Raw genomic sequence first — 20,958 nt, 5'->3', positions numbered from 1 at the left:
AATCTTAATTGTGGTTTAGGTTTTATTTGTGATCACCCAAGTGATACACAAACTAAGGTTGAGATTTAATTCTTGTTTGTAGAGTTGAGATGACACCATATTGCATGTGATAGGGTTTAATCTCCCTTAACCAAGCTAAGATGGTTGTTTACTTAACATTTTATGTTCTCCCCAAGTTCCTAAGATATTGAGAATTAGTGTTATCTTCTACCAATTGGCTTCTTATTATTAACCTCAATTTATTATTTAAGTAACTACATTGGTTATAGTTCTTTTTATAGTTAACTTTGGTCACATTGATGTATGGTTTCTCACTACATAAAGTATAGTGTTTAACTCTAAGGTGCTCTTGGTTTCCTTAATTTAGGAAATATAGATATGGTAGGATTCTAATTGTGATCACCTAGTGGTTCACAAGTAAAGGTTGGGATATAAGTCTAGGATTGCTTACTAATGATCTCCCCATAATTTTATGTGGTGAATGATATCTACTTATCCTATTAGGTTTTATCTTATCCTCACATATCTCAAGAACATGATCATGGTTAGACATGATCAACTTGTTCTTGATATTAATTCCTCAAGTTCTTAGATTTTATGATCATCACTCAATTTATAATGATCAAGGTTTGGCTTCCTAAGGTATCTCTCCTGAGTTAGGTTTCTCACTTCTAAGATCAAGTATTGTCTTGATCAACTAAACATAATATCTCTCTTATATTTTCTTAGATGGTCATGGCTATGGTTGTCTCTATAGATTATATCCCAGGAGAATGCCTGAGATATTCACTTAAAGTTCTCTCAAGAAATGTTGGTTTTACCATTTGGGTATTTGAATAGATAGACTAGGATTAGTATGGATGAGCTCTCTCATTTGAGAAGGACTTCAATGCTAACCTAATATTAGGCTCCATAGAGGTTGATGTGATCATCAAGATCTATGTTTAACATCAATGGTTATCTCTTTCTAGGGTTGTCTTGAAGATGATGATTTGAATACTTGGATGTATATCCAAGGCTTAGCTCAAGGTTTATTATGGCTTTTCTAATAATTATAATAGAACTCTCACCTCTCTAGGTTTGATGTATATATATAGTTGGAATATAGAGATAATATATATTTCTAGAGTTGATCTCCTTGTCATGTTTCCAAGAATGAAGTAAAATGAATACCATGAGGTTCATGGTAGGATCATGGGTTAGTTTAAGACATGGAAAAGATAAGTGAAGAATGGTTTCTCCATTTTATTGTTACTTGGTTTGCAATTGAATTGATGTTCATATGCTATGGCAAGGATTACCTTATTATGATCTCGTTATAAGATCAAGCAAGTTGATCATTGAGTAAAGTGTTGTTGTGTTGATTATTAGTTCCATTTGATCTAACCCCTTAGATCAAATCATCTCTACCCAAAACAAGGTTTGAACAAAGTCACATTGAGGTTTATAGCGCTTGACTTGATGAGCTACTTCAATTCCACCAAGGTCAAGTGAAACTTCGCCATCGTGGATCTGTTTTACTTTAAAGCGCGAAAATTCCCCAGATTTTCTATGCATGAATGCATTGCACACATCTAATTCCTCTATTTTTGTAACCCCATTACCTGGGATATTACAGTATGGAGTCTTATAATGTTTACCATATGTATTTTATGTGAGTTTTGCTGTACCGTTCATCCTTGTGTTTGTTTCAAATAACCTTGCTAGTCTAAACCTTGTATCGAGAGGGAATACTTCTCATGCATCCAAAATACTTGAGCCAACCACTATGCCATTTGTGTCCACCATACCTACCTACTACATGGTATTTCTCCGCCATTCCAAAGTAAATTGCTTGAGTGCTACCTTTAAAATTCCATCATTCACCTTTGCAATATATAGCTCATGGGACAAATAGCTTAAAAACTATTGTGGTATTGAATATGTACTTATGCACTTTATCTCTTATTAAGTTGCTTGTTGTGCGATAACCATGTTTCTGGGGACGCCATCAACTATTCTTTGTTGAATATCATGTGAGTTGATATGCATGTCCGTCTTGTCTGAAGTAAGAGAGATCTACCACCTTTATGGTTGGAGCATGCATATTGTTAGAGAAGAACATTGAGCCGCTAACTAAAGCCATGAATCATGGTGGAAGTTTCAGTTTGGACATATATCCTCAATCTCATATGAGAATAATAATTGTTGCCACATGCTTATGCATTAAAGAGGAGTCCATTATCTGTTGTCCATGTTGTCCCGGTATGGATGTCTAAGTTGAGAATAATCAAAAGCGAGAAATCCAAAATGCAAGCTTTCTCCTTAGACCTTTGTACAAGCGGCATGGAGGTACCCCATTGTGACACTTGGTCAAAACATGTGCATTGCAAAGATCCGGTAGTCCAAGTTAATTAGGACAAGGTGCGGGCACTATTAGTATACTATGCATGAGGCTTGCAACTTGTAAGATATAATTTACATAACTCATATGCTTTATTACTACCGTTGACAAAATTGTTTCATGTTTTCAAAATAAAAGCTCTAGCACAAATATAGCAATCGATGCTTTCCTCTTTGAAGGACCATTCTTTTTACTTTTATGTTGAGTCGGTTCACCTATCTCTCTCCACCTCAAGAAGCAAACACTTGTGTGAACTGTGCATTGATTCCTACATACTTGCATATTGTACTTGTTATATTACTCTATGTTGACAATTATCCATGAGATATACATGTTACAAGTTGAAAGCAACCGCTGAAACTTAATCTTCCTTTGTGTTGCTTCAATACCTTTACTTTGATTTATTGCTTTATGAGTTAACTCTTATGCAAGACTTATTGATGCTTGTCTTGAAGTACTATTCATGAAAAGTCTTTGCTTTATGATTCACTTGTTTACTCATGTCATTACCATTGTTTTGATCGCTGCATCCACTACATATGTTTACAAATAGTATGATCAAGGTTATGATGGCATGTCACTTCGAAATTATCTTTGTTATCGTTTTACCTCGCTCGGGACGAGCAGTAACTAAGCTTGGGGATGCTTGATACGTCTCGACGTATCGATAATTTCTTATGTTCCATGCCATATTATTGATGATACCTACATGTTTTATGCACACTTTATGTCATATTCGTGCATTTTCTGGAACTAACCTATTAACAAGATGCCGAAGTGCCGGTTCTCGTTTTCTGCTGTTTTTGGTTTCGTAAATCCTAGTAACGAAATATTCTCGGAATTGGACGAAACGAAAACCCAGGGGCCTATTTTTCCACGGAGCTTCCGGAAGACCGAAGAACATACGAAGTGGGGCCACGAGGTGGCGACACCACAAGGCGGCGCGGCCTAGGGGGGGCCCGCGCCGCCCTATGGTGTGGCCCCTCGTCAGGCCCCCGACTCTGCCCTTCCGCCTACTTAAAGCCTCCGTCGCGAAACCCCTGATGCGAAAAACCACGATACGGAAAACCTTGCGAGACGCCGCCGCCGCCGATCCCATCTCGGGGGATTCGGAGATCTCCTCCGGCACCCCGCCGGAGAGGGGATTCATCTCCCGGAGGACTCTACACCGCCATGGTCGCCTCCGGAGTGATGAGTGAGTAGTTCACCCCTGGACTATGGGTCCATAGCGGTAGCTAGATGGTTGTCTTCTCCTCATTGTGCTTCATTGTTGGATCTTGTGAGCTGCCTAACATGATCAAGATCATCTATCCGTAATACTCTATGTTGTGTTTGTCGGGATCCGATGGATAGAGAATACCATGTCATGTTAATTATCAAGTTATTACATATGTGTTGTTTATGATCTTGCATGCTCTCCGTTTCTAGTAGAGGCCCTGGCCAAGTTTTTTACTTTTAACTCCAAGAGGGAGTATTTATGCTCGATAGTGGGTTCATGCCTGCATTGACACCGGGACAAGGATGTAAAGTTCTAAGGTTGTGTTGTGCTGTTGCCACTAGGGATAAAACATTGGCGCTATGTCCGAGGATGTAGTTGTTGATTACATTACGCACCATACTTAATGCAATTGTCCGTTGCTTTGCAACTTAATACTCGGAAGGGGTTCGGATGATAACCTCGAAGGTGGACTTTTTAGGCATAGATGCGAGTTGGATGGCGGTTTATGTACTTTGTCGTAATGCCCAATTAAATCTCACTATACTTATCATGTCATGTATGTGCATTGTTATGCCCTCTCTATTTGTCAATTGCCCGACCGTAATTTGTTCACCCAACATGCTTTTATCTTATGGGAGAGACACCTCTAGTGAACTGTGGACCCCGGTCCATTCTTTAATACCGAAATACAAATCTGCTGCAATACTTGTTTTACTCGTTTTCTCCGCAAACAATCATCTTCCACACAATACGGTTAATCCTTTGTTACAGCAAGCCGGTGAGATTGACAACCTCACTTGTTTCGTTGGGGCAAAGTACTTTGGTTGTGTTGTGCAGGTTCCACGTTGGCGCCGGAATCTCTCGGTGATGCGCCGCACTACATCCCGCCGCCATCAACCTTCAACGTGCTTCTTGACTCCTACTGGTTCGATTAAACCTTGGTTTCTAACTGAGGGAAACTTACCGCTGTGCGCATCACACCTTCCTCTTGGGGTTCCCAACGGACGTGTCAACTACACGCATCATGTACCGTCTCATGCAAAACCGCCACTCCATCAAGGATGTTCCTTCCTTGCATAAAGGCTGTCTGTGATGGCTGAACAACATGATCCGCAATTGTATTAAGTCTAATGGTGGCCACTTTCATGAAAATCTTGAAACTTACATTTAAGAGGCAAATATGTCTATATTGTTGAATCCTTTCTGCCTCATTAACTTTCGGTAACAAGATTACTTCACCAAAATTTAGACGAAATAATTCTAGTTGTCCAATGTGTAAGGGCACTGAACAAATTTAGAAGGTCCGGTTTAATAGTATCCCAGAAAGTTCGATAAAACTCCGCTGGAAAACCATCTGGACCCGATGCTTTGTTGCATTCCATTTAGAAAATTTCCTTCTGAACATCTTCCTCAGTATAAGGTGCGGTTAGTTGGCCATTTTCTTCCATAGAAACTTTGGGTATCATCCGTTAAGTCCTCGTTAAGATAGAAGGTACTTTCCTCCGGAAGACCAAACAGACATTTATAATAATTAGTAATGTAGGATTTGAGTTGCTCATGGCCTTCAATCAACCCTTCATCTTGAGTGAGAGAGTTAATACGTTTTTTCCGATGTCTCACATTGGCTAAGCCATGTAACTATCGCGTATTTGAGTCTCCTTCCAATATGAATTGAGCTTTGGAACGTTGATACCATTTGAGTTCCTCCTCGCGAAGAAGACTCACCATCTGTGCATTGGGCTGATTTTTAAGTTCAATCTCTTGCGTAGACAGCGGTCTTACCTTCGCTACAGCCTCTAGCTCATCAATCGCATTTGATAAGCGAGCCTTCTCTTTTTTAAGGATACCAGCCATATGGGCAGCCCAACTAGAGAGATGTTTGCGCATTGTCCGCATCTTATTATTCCATCTCAAAACTGGAGTGCTGCCCCCGACCGGTCTCTCCCAAACCATCTTAACCATCTCATGAAATCCCTCTCGATGTAGCCAGCCAAGTTCAAATTTGAACGACCGTTTACAAATAGGACGAAGGAGGATAGGAGCATGGTCAGACAGTTTTTCGATTCGTTCTAGTGCACGGACTGACACCATAGGGTATTTATCTTCCCATTCGGTATCCATCAACACGTGATCTAGTTTTTCGTATGTGGGTTCAGGCAAGCTGTTGGCCCAAGTAAATTATCGACCGGACATAAACACATCTCTTAAATCAAGGCTATCAATGACAACATTGAATAAGAAAGGCCAATATCCATCGAAACGGCCTTTACTTTTCTCGTGAGGAAATCTCAATAAATTAAAATCCCCTCCGATCAAAATCGGATAAGGATTATCTTTTGTAAGATTTACTAACTCACGTAAAAAGTCAGCCTTAAAAGTGTCCTGGGTGGCACCATACACAGCAACCAGATTCCAAGTGAAACCGTCTGCTTTATTCTGAATATATCGTGATTCATACATTATGTAAGCTATAAGTGGGTTAGAAATGAGATTTTTAACCGCTGCAAGTAGATTGCAACTTAGCAAAATTTGTGACTATTGATTTGCATCCTTGTTCTTGTTAGCGGTGAGTTGCATTTGACCGGGAATTCAGCTAATTCTTGATCGTTCAAGAACTAGCTGCTCCTGAAAACCTGAAAACATGAGCGTTAGCAATACCGCAAGAGTGGATTTCTCTTTCTGAGATGAAATTCAGCAAACTTTGTCGATGATGTGTAACTTTGCCTCCTCTTTGGTACCATAATAATGCGAGAGGGCATAAGTAAAGTGTGCTTGAAGCCTCGAGCATTCCCTGCTTCCTAATCTTCCAAGCAACAATAAAGGTGATGGAGGCACACTAGCCTCACGAGAGGGCCAACGACTGTTTCCGTGCCTGGCAAGCTAGTAACTAAGTCATTACATGTGGCACACTAGTTACAGTCGAGTCCATCCTTATGGCTAATCCAAATAATCTATTCATTACCTTGCATATATACTCCTCTTACATTTTTCAACCTTGTTTTTAACCTTGCGAAGTCGGAATGCGCGTCACAAGTGTTAGATATTGTTTAGGCTAGCTAGGCCGGTTTGATCGTGTACGTGTACCATATACAACGTATTGTGTATGGACACGATTCCTAAACTTTGTACAACTCGTGCGTGTCCTTAGTGACTGCCTATATTAACACGCAACCGTACCAAGGCCATGCACACTTAACTCAGACTTATCTAATTCACACCTTTTGTTTCTCAAGGTGTTGTTTGATATGCGGCGCTTAGGGATGATAAGAGCATTGCGAGAATTCACTAGAGGCCGGGAATCATCATCGTTTCTGTCAATCCGATGCGGTTAACATTAGTTTCTCTCCTGTTTCATTTTGGTTTGCTTTGTTGAGATCCAAGCAGTTATATCGTGTGGTTGCTATATTAGTATAGTGGGTCTAAACCCTGTTTTGAGGAAATGCGCTCCAGAAACGCACTCAACTCAGCCTTATCTAACCGCTATATTGGCGCTGCTGTTGGTGTCCTATTCACTGATATTTGCCCCCACACTGTTTAAAAATCTTGTCACGAACTCGTGCTAAGTTCAGCTAGCGTGTGGGCTTTAGGAATTGGGATGCGTAAACTTCACTATCCACGCATGTCCCTCTCGCGCCAACGGCCGTACTTGACGTCGTTGTGCCGGGGCCAGCGCAACCAACATCATCCTAATTTCCTCTGCATCCTGATCGAGTGGTTCCATCCCTGCCAGCTGCATGATTGCTGCCTACGCTTACCAGTTCGCCCCATGAACAGTTTCTTCTCTCTGTAGAATTTTCCAGATAATAAGGCAGCATGCATGGCCGAGGCACACCAGGTTTGAAGTCCTACATTCTGGAGTCTGACCACGGAACGACAATGATCAGCGTGCATGCATAACCGCACATCTGCATTCGGTCATCGGCGCCTTTTTTCTCGAGAATATTGGCCGCCAAGCCGTTGCTACATCAGGAACACCACTAGCAGAAGCGTCTACGCATGCATCTTCTCCCCACGCCATGCAAGTAGCTCTACGCATTTGGTTCGACCGCATCACGGATTAGTGGAACGATGACGCAGCTGTCTGTCAACGTAGCTTGCTCGTCTGTCCAAGCCGGCCGGTTCCTTCCATTGGGATGCAACGGTCGGCGTTGCGGCCGGAATGGAACCTTCGCTCTTTCAGCTTGGCTACAACGCACTTGCTCACACTTGCTACATTGCTTGTCTTTGCAGGTCTCCTCCGCTCAGTCTGGACCGTAGCACCAGAGCTCGTTAGGCTCCATGCCACCACGGCGCCTCATCCTTGGCCGGCCAGATCTCGGCCAGGTTAATTAAGACACGCGCCAATAGGCAATATCAGTCGTCGCTGGAGTACGCGAGTGCGCAACAACGACCTGGCGCATACAATCTTCACGACTTCACGGATAATAGCATGCACGATCATGGTGGCGAGACTCGCCTTTTTTTTTTTTCTAAGCGAATGCTCATTTAGAGCGGTTGTCAATGTTTGAACTGTCGTCAGAGACGGAAGAATTTCGATGGAATCCACGTGAGGATGCTGAATTCTCGGACTCTCGCTGAACTACATGTAAAGAGTGATAGTTTAGCTACAAATCCTAGCCGATACAATAAGAAAATACGGAAAATGTAGGCACCACTTTTTGACATAAAATTAAAATATTTGTGCTGTATTTCAGTAAAGGTGTAATTAATCCTTACCAATGATAACCTTGTCAAAGGTAACATGCATGACGATACAATGTGTGTATTCTGCCAATCAGAAAAAAAAACATTTATTTTTCTATAGTTCTATTAAAAGTTTGTCTCATGGTATACATTCAACTACCTTCCAAGCCGCATCTATCATGTAGTGTTGCTAACATGTTTGGCATACATGGAATTGATCCCAATTTAGAATTTTTATTAGGGTGAAAGAATTTGCCATAATATGATAGCTTTGACTACGTAGAAATAATAAGAAGAAATAAGAGATATAATTGGCAGTGGCAAATACAAAATCACATTTGTTATCTCGGATGATAGCACCAGCGGCTCCACTGAGATCATCCATGTTGGAAGCAACATCCAATTATATTGATTGTAAAAAAAAATCTATTTTTGAAAAGGGTCATGGACACACTGGCCATGTCTGGCCTGTTAGCGCCCGGGCCGACTGGGAGCATCATGGTGGTTGGGTTGTCTTATACTACTACCTTCAACTTACTTTTAATGGCTATGAACACGCTCTTCTTTTTTTCACTTATATTTAGCTTGTGGTGCTCACTCTTATTTTAGTGGATCACTCTCACCTATGTCATCTCACTACTGAAATTAGCTTCTTATGCTTTGGCTAGAGGTTTTGCATTATCCACAATTACTTAGTAAGCAGTCGTGTTGGTAGGAGTCAAGGCCTCATGGGGCGTAGAAAGAAATGTCTTTTGATTAGGAACCATCATCCCAATTCCAGTCTTACCCTGTTCGGCCTTATTTGGACTCTAGAACCGGCCCGCTGCCGTGCAGTGACATCGCCATGGCCGGTCCATACATATCCAGGGCCCTAAGGAGAGATTACGAAAAAGGGCCCTTGTTGACAAAAAATAATATTTTAGAATGCATTGTATTTCCAAAGCAATCAATTACATAACATATATTGATGGTCTCTGAATTACAAAACTCACACCACCATTTTTTTTAACGGTCGAAGAACTAAATCATGATAGTAAAGAACAATGTAGTTTTACAAAATATCAATCTTCTATGTGCCATAAAAAGACCATCAATTCATCTGCAAGTTCTAAATTCTTTTTGTCTATTGAAAAATATTTGAGATTCTACAAGTCCATCTCTCTGTTTTTTCTCCTTCTTTTCTCATTGTCAGTTTTTTTTTTGGAAGACATGTCACCAAATGACCAAAACAATTTGCAAGAAACAGTCAATACAAGGAACAATAGCACCCAGGGACGAAGCTAGAAAAAGAATCTGATGGTGTGATCTTTACTAATAAACAATGATTAGTGCAAAATTACTGAAGGAATTTCAGAATCAATTGATGTCGGATGACACCATTGCCATGCATGCAGCTCCATCCACGATAGCACCTGGATACAGGCATATGGCTTGATGTTGAACTGTTGATGTAGGTTCGTTGATCTGCGGTCTACAACACTCAGCCGCCTCTTATTGTTCTCCTTATGTGCTTACAGCTCATGCTTAGATCAGTTCCAATGAAACCTTGAAGAGTTGAAGAACTCAATAAGAGACCTACGAAGAGAAGAATTGGAGATGTGTGAAGCGGGTAGAGCCATGGATACATGTTCTTTAACAGACTAACAACAAATCAGTTGAGGTGGGATTAGGGTATGAGGGAGATGTACCATCTCACATCTCTGATGTTGTACTGCATGGAATGTTAAGGATGGAAAGGGAGGTGATTGGGGAACAAACTAACACTGTTTATCTCCATTAATGGGCTGTGGGGACATCAAAATTGGAAGTGTGGACGAACTGTTCTGATTGGAGAAATCGAGGGAGCCAGGAGGGAGGTGATATTCACCAACCTCGTCGGCGTTTCCAGGGTACCGCACACCCCGCGCATACCCAAAGTGGGCAGCTAGGCCGCGGCCCAACAACATCAGGTAATACAGTTTTTCTTTTTTCGTATCTTTTTATTTTTTTCGGCCGATTCTTTTTAGACCCGATTTTTTCAAAAGTATGTTAGTTTTTTTCTGAAATTTAACTATTTTCAAAATTTGAACATTTTTCATATTGGAACAATTTTCAAATTGGAACAAATTTAAAATTGGAATAAATTTTGAACAATTTTTAGAATGAACATTTTTTCAAAAATTCGATTTTTCCCAAAATTTGAACATTTTTCGAAAACGAACATATTTTAAATTTGAACATTTTACGATTATGAACATTTTTCGGATATGAACAATTTTTAGCTTTGAACACTTTTCAAAATTTGAACTTTTTCGAATTTGAACTATTTTCAAATTTGAACCTTTTCGATTTGAATAAAAAGAAAAATAAACAGAAAAGAAAGGAAACAAAAAAGAAAACATATAAAAGATAAAAGAAAAAATAGAAACAAAAACAAAAAACAAAAAGAAAAAAAAAAGATCAAAATTGGCCAGGCCCAATACCCAACCAGGGTGTGCGGTGCCTGGTAGGCACCGACCTGGTCGGTGTATAGGATTTCCGGAGCCAAGAGGAAACGAGTCGACAGTGCGAGTTCGGAGGAGAAGTGGAGATCATTTTTTTTCCGAGGGGGAAGAACCATGGGTGCAGGTCTGCTGCTACCTGGGCCGGAAACCCTGCTTCTGGAGGGCCCAGGACGGCCGCCCCATTGCACCCCTATGGGCCGGGTCACATCGCGTAGTAGGCCGCAGACAGATCCAGCCCACAGGTCGTCCATTCTTCTGCCGCCGGAAGGGATAGACCGTTGGCGCAATGGCGCGGTGGCGCCGCGAGGAAACCGGCGGCCGAAGCAAAGCACCCTCAGGCCCTCACCCTCCTCTTCCCCACGCGAGCGCATCGTGCAAGGAGAAAGCACTAGCTAGTGGGCTAGCAGCAGCTAGAGCGCACGAGGCGGGGATGGAATCCGGCCGGTGGCCGCGGTCGGCAAGGCAGCGCCGCGACGCGACAGCCCCGATTCCTTCCGTGCCGCTGCCGCTGCCGCCGCCGCTCGACTCCCCCTTAACCGCACGCCACCTCGCCCAGACCCCGCAGCCATGGTCTCCGAGCCGCCGCACCACCAGCAGCAGCAGCAGATCGACGAGGAGGAGGCATGGAGGACGCGTCGCTCGAGCACACGCCCACCTGGGTCGTCGCCGCCGTCTGCTTCACCATCGTATCCGTCTCCCTCGCCGCCGAGCGCTTCCTCCACTACCTCGGCAAGGCACGACCCCCCTCCTTCCAACCTCCTCCTGCGCATCGGTTCCGTTTACTAGCACAGCTTCTTCTTCAGACTAAGTTCAGTATGCGCTCTTGCGCGCGCTGGCCAAGCTATTAACTCAATCGTGGCCACAGTACATCTTCTGATTTCTGGTGAATTATGTGGGAGGGCTTAGGAAGTTTTCTTTTAGCGAGACAGTTTCATTGCCAGCTTCTGCTGACTACCACTGACTGACGCAGATTGGCTTTCACCCAGTTATTTCCCTGTTGTCATCCCAAATTGTGTTATCGGTGTCTCCTATTACTTGACTTCTCAGGATGTTGTTTTGGGTCACAAGACTTCTAAGGAAGCTAACATTTTGTATTATTCCATTGAATCATTAGCAGTGATGAAAAAAGTTGTGCAGAACAATGATATACAGTATATAGTTTGATGTACGGTGCACATTTCAGAAAAGCATGCATGTAATCCGTTATTAAATCCTCATGAAAGTTATGATAATCAACTGATTCACTGACACTTTCAGTTAGTAGCCAAACAGCGCTAAAAAGAGAATGGTTTCCACCTCCTACTTATGCTTTATTCTACAATCATGCAGGCACTAAAGCATAAGAAGCAGAAAACGCTGTTTTCAGCTCTACAGAGACTAAAAGAAGGTACCATTAATTCATGAATATATCAACAGCTGCGGGAACACTTATCAATGTAGCATATCAGCGTGCCTGAGAATTAGATCATTTAGTTTGATCCCTCATTTGTAACTGTACATTAGCTATTGCCTCTTGGGAATATCTGTTGTAGAACTTAATTTGTTGATCATAATTTTTTTTTTTTGAAAAAGGTTACATAGCTTAAGGAGCCCTTTGACTTTAGAAAATGGTAAAAAGGAAACCAGATAAAGGGTTCTCAAATATTTTGTAACAGTTAGTTTATGATTTTGGATTCTTCTTCTTCTGTGTCTTATCTAGTTCAATGGCTACATATGCAGAGTTAATGCTTCTTGGATTTATTTCCTTCGTCCTGAGTCTCTCTCAGGGTTTTATTGTTCACATTTGCATTCCGGAAACTGCTACGCGTTTCATGCTTCCATGCAAGAGAGAGAATCACAAAGTTGCAGAAAAAGGTGGCATTGTTTGCAAGAAAAAGGTTAGGAGAACTATATTTGCAGAGATGTATAACCTTTCTTTCTTTCTTTCTTTCTTTCTTTCTTTCTTTCTTTCTTTCTTTCTTTCTTTCTTTCTTTCTTTCTTTCTTTCTTTCTTTCTTAGAATTGAATAACTGATTGTTGCTTGGAAGTAGATACAGATACTTTTATGCTGGGTAGCGAAACCTTTTGTCATTTATATGTGGTAGGAAGAAATGTTAAGTGGTGTCCTTAAAAAACAAAGCAGTTTAAGTTGTACTGTGCAGAAATGTGTTCTATAATGATCATTATCAAATATAGGCTTTCTCTGTTTCAGGGTGATGTTCCCTTGTTATCACTGGAGGCATTGCATCAGCTGCACATATTTATATTTGTACTTGGATTTGTCCATGTTGTTTTCTGCGCGACAACAATATTGCTTGGTGGAGCAAAGGTTTGTCTGCAAATATAACGTTATGCTACGTATGATCATGTCTGTGGATCACAAACTTACTGTGGCTAAAATTTTCTAGATAAGAAAATGGAAGCATTGGGAGACCAGAATTCACAGAGAAATACAACAGAAATGTGCGTATTCCCTATCTTTTGTTTCCTTGATTGATTTAAGTACATAATACAGGCTCCATTCCTTATGTTCTGCTATTACCCTACTTTTTGTTTCCTTGATTGATTTTAAGAAGTACATGCTGCAGGCTTGCCGCCTTATGTTATGTTACAGTATATTCCATAGCGGAAATCCAATTTGGCTCCCGGGTACATATGAACCCATTGTTTGAAAACACATTTCAAAATGTAAAAAAAAATCCGCATGTATCTCTGGACATTCTATGTTCGCCCACAAGTTTTTGGAAAAAAAACATTTTATTTGTGTCCCATGTAAAAAAGACAAATTTTGATGCTACAACATGACTTATTGACAGTACATTTTTTTGTCTTTTTACACAGGCCACATAAAATGTTCTTTCTTCCCGAAAACTTGTGTGAGAACATAGAATGTCCGGATGTACACGCGAAATATTTCTTCAGAATTTTTTGAGATTTTCAAATTTGTTTTTTATGATAGTATAGTTACAAACTTACAGTGGATGTTGATATATATTTAACTTTGAACATGTACAACAACAGTACAAAGAGTCGGTTCTTACTAGCGACTATTTCCACGTTCACTGTTAAATTCGATTTTAAATTGTATTCTACAAGGTTCTTCAAGCTGTTTGTATCGGTTATTTCCTGCCTTCATTTTGGACTTTAAGACGTGTTAAGACAGAAACATATGTTGCTGCATGACTTGGATGCAATCAAACACCTTTTGATTGGTCTTAAACCATTGTTCTTCAAACTCAGCTTCATTGTATTAGAAAATTTTGAACAAGGGTCTAGCTGCAACTTACAAGCACAAGTTAAAATTCTTGTATTAATACACAATTTCACAGGTCCGAATCAAATGTGTTTGGAATTTGTAAATAGTTCATTAAACAGTTCAAACAAGGGGTCTACATGGACATAAGAGTACACAGTAGCAATACAGCTCACAATTTCACATGTTTCATGTTTGTTCCCCGGAAACATTCAACTTGGTCTTAGCAAGATTCCATGCAGAACATTAATATTTCCATACCCTCTGTCGCCACTGTTTAGACCAATACCAATTTGCGAAGAAAGTCCAAGAATTTGTATGTCTCATATTTTGTGTTCCTGAATGCTCAATAGAAAGCTCACCTATATTCCTTAGGTCCTTAAACACTCATCATTTTGCATTTTTTAGTAATAAATTATGAAGGAAGTTTCACCAAGATACGTGAAATGCGAGCCCTATGTTGGTAGCTGGTGGACTGGGCTAGCGAGGGGAGAGCATAGAGGTGGGGTGAGCTGGCAACCTGGGCCCGAATTTTTGGTTCATCTTACACATTGAGCCACATACCTATATATAATCAATCCTTGAAAAAGTATCAGACTTTCTTGTGATGCCGGCGCACCCCGCCGGCCGGTCTCTTCCTCACGCCATTCCCATGTGTCCATATCCTGACCGTTTGTCATAGTCAGCAAGAATATGCAACTTCACTTTCTGTCTATTCTGTTAGTCTCTTTGTAATTGCTCAAGATTCCTCATCTACAAAACAAGGGGAAACCACATCATGAACAAACCGCTGATATATTAGAGCAAGTGGAAACTTCACAATTTGACGGCAATTGAGTGTCCTGTTTTGTATGGAATCCTAATATTGCCAATACAATATTGCTTCCTTTTTCTATTAGCCTTTTTTATTTTGGTAAGAGTGTTGTGTGTGTTTTATTTTATACATGTTAGTAAGTTTTGTATGAAATAGATATGTGTGTCTTCTTAATTGGATAATAATACTGGTCTTAAAAAGTTACCTCATGCCTAAAAGGTTTTGTTTTTTACCGGAAAAATAGTTGCAGTACAGCAAACAGAGCATCCAGGAAAAGTTACACCACCGCATGTTTTGCTGCATCGTGAACACCAGGGAGAATTTGTTACTGAGCGAACAAAGGGATTTTGGACGAAGCTGGCTGTTGTAAGCTGGATTGTAAGTCATCTGCCCATCCTGTCATATTGCTGAATTCAGTTATTTAGAATGTTCTCTGCAAGCTTGATTATGTGCATGGATTTATCCAAATTATTAACTATGTAAAGTAAGATCATTTTAGTTGTCTACCCACAGATGGTAGACAGTTTTGTGATTTGGAGAAAGTAAATCAGGTCAATCAGCCGATAGGTTGCTGGTTTTGCTAAGATTATGGCTTGAACAAACTTGTCCTCAAAGTATGGAAACTATTTGCAGAAAGCAGCATTGCTACACCATCACTCAAGGTGCTTGTATATGATGTTTGTCATGGACCGATCAATATCTCACAAAACTTTAATTTATACTTTTCCATAATGAACTGCTTTGCTGGAAGACACATCTTCCAAATCTCAAAGCACGGCATATACCTTACTTATTGCAATAGTTTGCTATTTGAAGTGTCTTCAATTCGTGTGCCGTTGTGTGCCTGCTAGTCTGTATCTAGAAACTCACCCTGAAGGTTCAATTCATACATTGCAGATTGCATTCTTGAAGCAGTTTCATGATTCTGTGAGTAAATCAGATTATGTAGCCCTTAGATCAGCATTTGTCTTGGTAAGGTATCTCGTTTGGCTTAAGCCTTGCATATTGTTTTCATATATTTCTCTGTACTGCTAATGAAGAAGCTAATAGGTATTCCTTCTTTCTTCCATTTCATTCAGATACACTACCCACGGCGCCCAGACTTTGATTTCCACAAGTACATGACCCGTGCCCTTGAACATGATTTTAAGAGGGTTGTTGGTATCAGGTTTGTATCGTTGTAGAGAAGTTTTAACTTTGACTTGAATATTACGTGGCCTTAAGAAATTAACTTTCATGCAGCTGGTTCCTGTGGCTGTTTGTCATCCTTTTCCTTTTGCTGAATATAAATGGTAAGTCTAGGTGAAGCTATCGCTCAACAGATGTCCTTTTTAGGTGGCTGATTTTCCGTGCAATAGTTTGCAATGAACTAGCGATCTTACTTGATGCTCTACAATACATGCTGCCTTTGAACTCGAATTAATCGAATATGATGAATAACGTGAACCAAACACTTATTTTTTTTCGAGAACCCGCAACAGCGTGCGCGTCATTGTATTAAGCTGACAAGAAACGCCAAGAATGGCTACAACACCACACATGCCTTTTGGCTTACAACACACTCCTACAACACCGACGCCCAAGCACACCTTGCCCAACCTCAACCCAAGAATGGCGAGGCGGCGGGGCATAGAGTCTCCAAACCGCGTCACAACCAACTCCAACAACACGACCAACTTCCCAAGCTGCCCGGACCAACGTACCACATCATACGCCTAGAAGATGAAGCGCGCGATTGGCGGGGTGTGGCCAAAACTTGGGAATGGGTCGACAAGCGCGTTGTCGATGGCGTACATTGCGCTCCAGAGACTCACACCTTGAGCAGTAGCAGACACCGGCGAGGCTACCATCACCGAGAGCCATCCCTCGCAGCCAAAACAGCGCTTTCAAGAAGGGGACGACGCTGCTGCGCCGCCGCTGCCCGGTCCGGCAAGTCAGACCTAGGGTTTCCCCAGGCGTCGAGGGTAGAACGGTTAGGACCCAAAACCACGCCTCCAAGGAGGGAGATGGCACCCACAGGTGTCACCGTGGTCCGCAACGGAAGAACCGAGCAGGGTTTTCACCCGGGCCAAAGACCGCCCAACGGCAAGATGGGGACGCGCCAAATGCCGGCCTGAACCACCGTAGCAGGAGGCAACTAGGGGTCGGCGGAGAAGGGCGAAACGCACCAAAAGCCACCGCAGCAGCCACCGCTCGCCGGACCGAGACCGAGATGGTCAGATCGGGGCAAGAGGCAACCGCCGCAACCGGAGCAACAGCTCCGTCCACCACCGGCACTGGAGGACGGACGGCCACCACGACGACCGCCGACGAGATCCCAGCCCGCCGTCGCCTGGCCGGCCGCTGGCACCACCATGGAGCCCAGCAACCGATGCCGAAGGCGCCACCGCGCATGCCCGCCACCATAGCCAGATCTACAGGCCCGCACAGGCCCAGATGGGCTTAGCGGGCTGGAGCTCACAGCCATGGCAACGGGGGCGCCTCCACCGCGGGGAGGCCGCGCCACCCACCAGCCGACGCCATGGCGCGCTCACCGTCGAGCTCCGCAGCGCCTCGCCGCCGAACGTCGCCGGGAACCATGCCGCCGCCGCCAGAGGAGCAAACGCCACCACCGCGCGAAGGAGAAGGCCCCCGCCGCCGCCGTCGCTGCCTGGGCTTCGCCCGGCGGGTCCTCCGGCGGCGGCGGAGGAGGAGGAGACGAGGTGAGGGGAGTCTGAGCGCCGGCGGCCGGGGTCGCCCCCCGTGTCGCCCAGAGCTAGGCGACGCGGGGGCTCAAAAAGTCACCAAACACTTATCTGTTAAATGAAGATAATTCTTGTTATCTTTGGGTGTTATATATATCAGTATCAGTCCTCTTGTTGATCAGGGTATGCGTGCATCTAACAGTTTTTATGCTGTGTACACTCTTGTCTTACTTCTTGCTGCCAAAATGCAGGATGGCATACATACTTCTGGTTAGCTTTCCTGCCTCTGTTTGTAAGTATTTCACTGCTAAGCGAGTCAAATATCCTAGTTTACATTTTCAATTCTAACTCACTTTATCTATCGGAACGAAAAGAATTCTTAATGATGGGCTAAATTGCAGCTCTTGCTTGTTGTTGGCGCAAAGCTACAGCACATCATTACTCGGTTAGCTCAAGAGGCAGCAGCATCGCTAGCCGACGAAACGAACCAAGTCCCAAAAATAAAGCCATCCAAGGAGCACTTCTGGTTTGGCAAACCTTCGATTGTCCTTCATCTGATCCATTTCATCCTGTTCCAGAACGCCTTCGAGATTGGATTTTTCTTCTGGGTCTTGGTATCTCACTCCCTTAAGCATTTTGTTTCCTTTTTTTCTTCATTAATCAGACCCTGGAGCTAACAAAGTTGTGATCTCTAGATAACATACGGGTTCAACTCATGCATTATGGAGCAGAAGGCTTACGCCATTTCTAGACTTGTTATTGGGTCAGTAAAATTCTGATCACCTACAAATTTATTTAGCTTTATCACATCCACGAGTTAATATGACCTGAAGGAGCTTTGTTAGCACAACAATAACTCTTGGTATATCACCTGCAAAAAACAAGCTGTTAGCTTTTTTTTCGATAAAGGGAATATATTAATATCAAAAGATACCAATTACACCTAGCCTCTGCAACAACGCCCCACCCTAATGGCAGTACGGATACACACAGCCAAAAAATAGAAAAGAAAACTAAAAAATAAAAGTCCCGCTACAGCCTTCTAGACCTAGCAACAGCAATACAACCACCACCGTGACAACACCTGAAGTACAACTCTCCAAAAGCGACGCCTCCAAGAAGGAAACAGTGCACTAGCGCTGTCGTCGCCCGACCAAAGGTCTTAGGATTTCTCCCTGAAGATAGTCCCCACTCTCAAAACAATGCCTCCAACAAGAACATTGCCAGGCACAACCAGTTAAGGTCAGACCTTGGGTTTTCACCCTGAGAGGTAAGACTCCGAACTTCCCTTGTGCTGCCGCCTCCACATGCATACCACTGCTGCAAGCCCAGAACGCCAAGCAGATCCCTCAGCATCACGTTGACTCGAACCTCCTTTAGTCAGTCCACCAATCCAGCCTTCATGATATTCCTTCTTCTGACTTCACCATGGACCAAAAAGTCACCAGATGTCAACACAGAATATAGTTTCGCGGCGCTCCCTCCGGAACCAAACGGTCGGAATAAAAACATGGGTGCGCGCGACCGAATACCACCCGATCCAGCAAACTGCAGGCAAAATATGCACTGTTCCACGCACTGTTGCTTATACAGATACAGATGCAGATGCATAGATCATGTTAGAGCAAGCTGCCGTTTGTTCTTGCAGATATATCGTGGCTTTTGCGTACTTTGGTTATAGTTGCTTGTTAATCCATCAGTCCATCTTAAGACTGATTTGTGTGCTCCGTTTACAGTTTGATCATCCAAGTGGTGTGCAGCTACATCACCCTGCCGTTATACGCCATCGTCACTCACGTAAGCTCCCTGAAATATTCCTTCACCTTTGCTCATACATACAGTTGTTTTAGGGCGAGACTGATATGCTGAAACTGTTGGGCAGATGGGCGGAGACATCAAGCTGGAAGCGCTCGGGTCGGGCCTGCACGAGTCCGTGGCGAACTGGGCCACGGGCGCCCGGAAGAAGGGCAGCTCGGACACGAGCCTCCGGAACTCGCTCACCGCGAAGAAGACCGACCCCGCCGCCGTCCCCGGCGGTTCGGGTGCGGGTGCTGGTAGGAACGAGATTGCCGTGGCGCGGGAGCCCAACGAGCGGTTCGGGAGCTCCCGCAACATGCTGGCGCCGGCGGCGGTGTCCGACGGCGACGAGATCGTGTCCGTCGTCGTCGTCGACGACGCCGACACCCGGAGGTGAACCTGCAGATGCGCCGGGCGTGTAACGCGCCACACCGGCAACCGAAAACATGGCGCGCCGAGAAATTTCTGGTACCCGCCGGGGCTCTGTTACATCCAAGCCCGGACGACGTACGTACGTGCCGCCTGGCCGTGCTCGCGTGAACTCTGACGCAGCGATGTAATGTCACGGCATCCTTGTAAATCGGTACCGGCGGTCGGTCGGTCGCGGACGCGCTCCGGCCGGCGGGCAGGGGCACATATTGCGACATGTTGTGTGAGATGCTACAAGCTGTGTTGGCCTCAGATCACCCACCGTACCTGCTCGTCTTCCTACGAATCACGCTGTACGTAGTACGTACTCCGGCGAGCACGCGCATCAGACATTCTCCCAATTATTGCCGACTCGACGTGGCGGTCGGCGTTGGCGTGGCTAGGGCAGGCCGGCGCGCGTACGTTTGCGTGCGCATGTAGAGAAGGTATCTCGTCTCATGCATCCCGTCCATCTCGAGCACGCACGCACGCACGTCGGCCGCGCCTGCGCCTGCGCATGCATCGATCGTGTCAGGGACATGCATGCATGCGTACGTGCGCAGCCAGCCAGCCTGCCTGCACCCTGCAGTGTGTGAGGGAGATGCCTAGCTAGCGCGCGACAGACCTGATCAGTGAGTGAGCCAGTGAGGCCTCTCTTTCATGGGTGAGTACGTTGCTAGCCTAGCTAAGCTACCTGGTTAATGATGCCGCTTCCTGGATAGACGTGCGTGTTGCAAGAATATTCTACACGACTTTCCGTGCACTCTCTAATTAAGCATACTAGCAGTATCTGGCCCGATAACGGAGGGCTGGTTACCGTCACGAGTTTCATGAGGCGAACAAGGATGAAAAGATTGATGCACTAACCAGCTAGGCATGTATTTATATTCCACATTTCTCCTCACGTCTAGATTATTTTAATCTGCAGGTCGTGGAACCTTTTTTTATATAAAACTGGCGTGTGCAGAATCTTAAACTTAAGAGTTTAGAGTTGAAACCTCTTAACTCTAATACCATAAGAAATTGACGCACCAGCTAAATATCATAAAAATCCGAAGTGATGAAAAGGGGCAACGCACTATAACTATATTCAACAACCTCTCAACATCCATGTCCTGTACCTTCGTGGGCGGCCACTATGAAGCTTCATTGCCACCCCTCACACACACACCCTGGAAATGATTTGGGGAAGATTGTGGCGTGATTGATGGAACGGGGGCGTATCGTTCGCGTAGGCTTGTAAGCACGTGCATGC

General features: G+C 43.7%; 1 protein-coding gene across 1 annotated transcript; it reads left to right on the top strand.

Moving 5' to 3' along the window:
• The first annotated feature begins 7,419 nt into the window (after positions 1–7,419).
• On the top strand, positions 7,420–19,692 carry LOC124683929 (MLO-like protein 13). The gene is made up of 15 exons (XM_047218345.1): positions 7,420–7,437; positions 11,398–11,502; positions 12,098–12,155; positions 12,488–12,645; positions 12,960–13,076; positions 13,156–13,210; positions 15,059–15,192; positions 15,712–15,786; positions 15,894–15,982; positions 16,057–16,106; positions 17,750–17,790; positions 17,900–18,112; positions 18,194–18,261; positions 19,235–19,295; positions 19,381–19,692. Exons 1-15 carry the CDS (start codon positions 7,420–7,422, stop codon positions 19,690–19,692), a joined length of 1,554 nt encoding a protein of 517 aa, XP_047074301.1.
• Positions 19,693–20,958: the final 1,266 nt, after the last annotated feature.

This window comes from Lolium rigidum, chromosome 1, assembly GCF_022539505.1.
Source record: "Lolium rigidum isolate FL_2022 chromosome 1, APGP_CSIRO_Lrig_0.1, whole genome shotgun sequence".
In the NCBI taxonomy this organism is placed as follows: domain Eukaryota; kingdom Viridiplantae; phylum Streptophyta; class Magnoliopsida; order Poales; family Poaceae; genus Lolium; species Lolium rigidum.
Note: the sequence above shows the minus strand (reverse complement) of the source record. Positions and strands in the feature narration are given on the sequence as shown.

Excerpts from the sequence above, each read along its gene's own strand:
- LOC124683929 (XM_047218345.1), top strand. Across the intron at positions 15,983-16,056 it reads AAGAGGGTTGTTGGTATCAG|CTGGTTCCTGTGGCTGTTTG; the intron begins GTTTGTATCGTT and ends ACTTTCATGCAG. Across the intron at positions 18,262-19,234 it reads ATTTCTAGACTTGTTATTGG|TTTGATCATCCAAGTGGTGT; the intron begins GTCAGTAAAATT and ends CTCCGTTTACAG.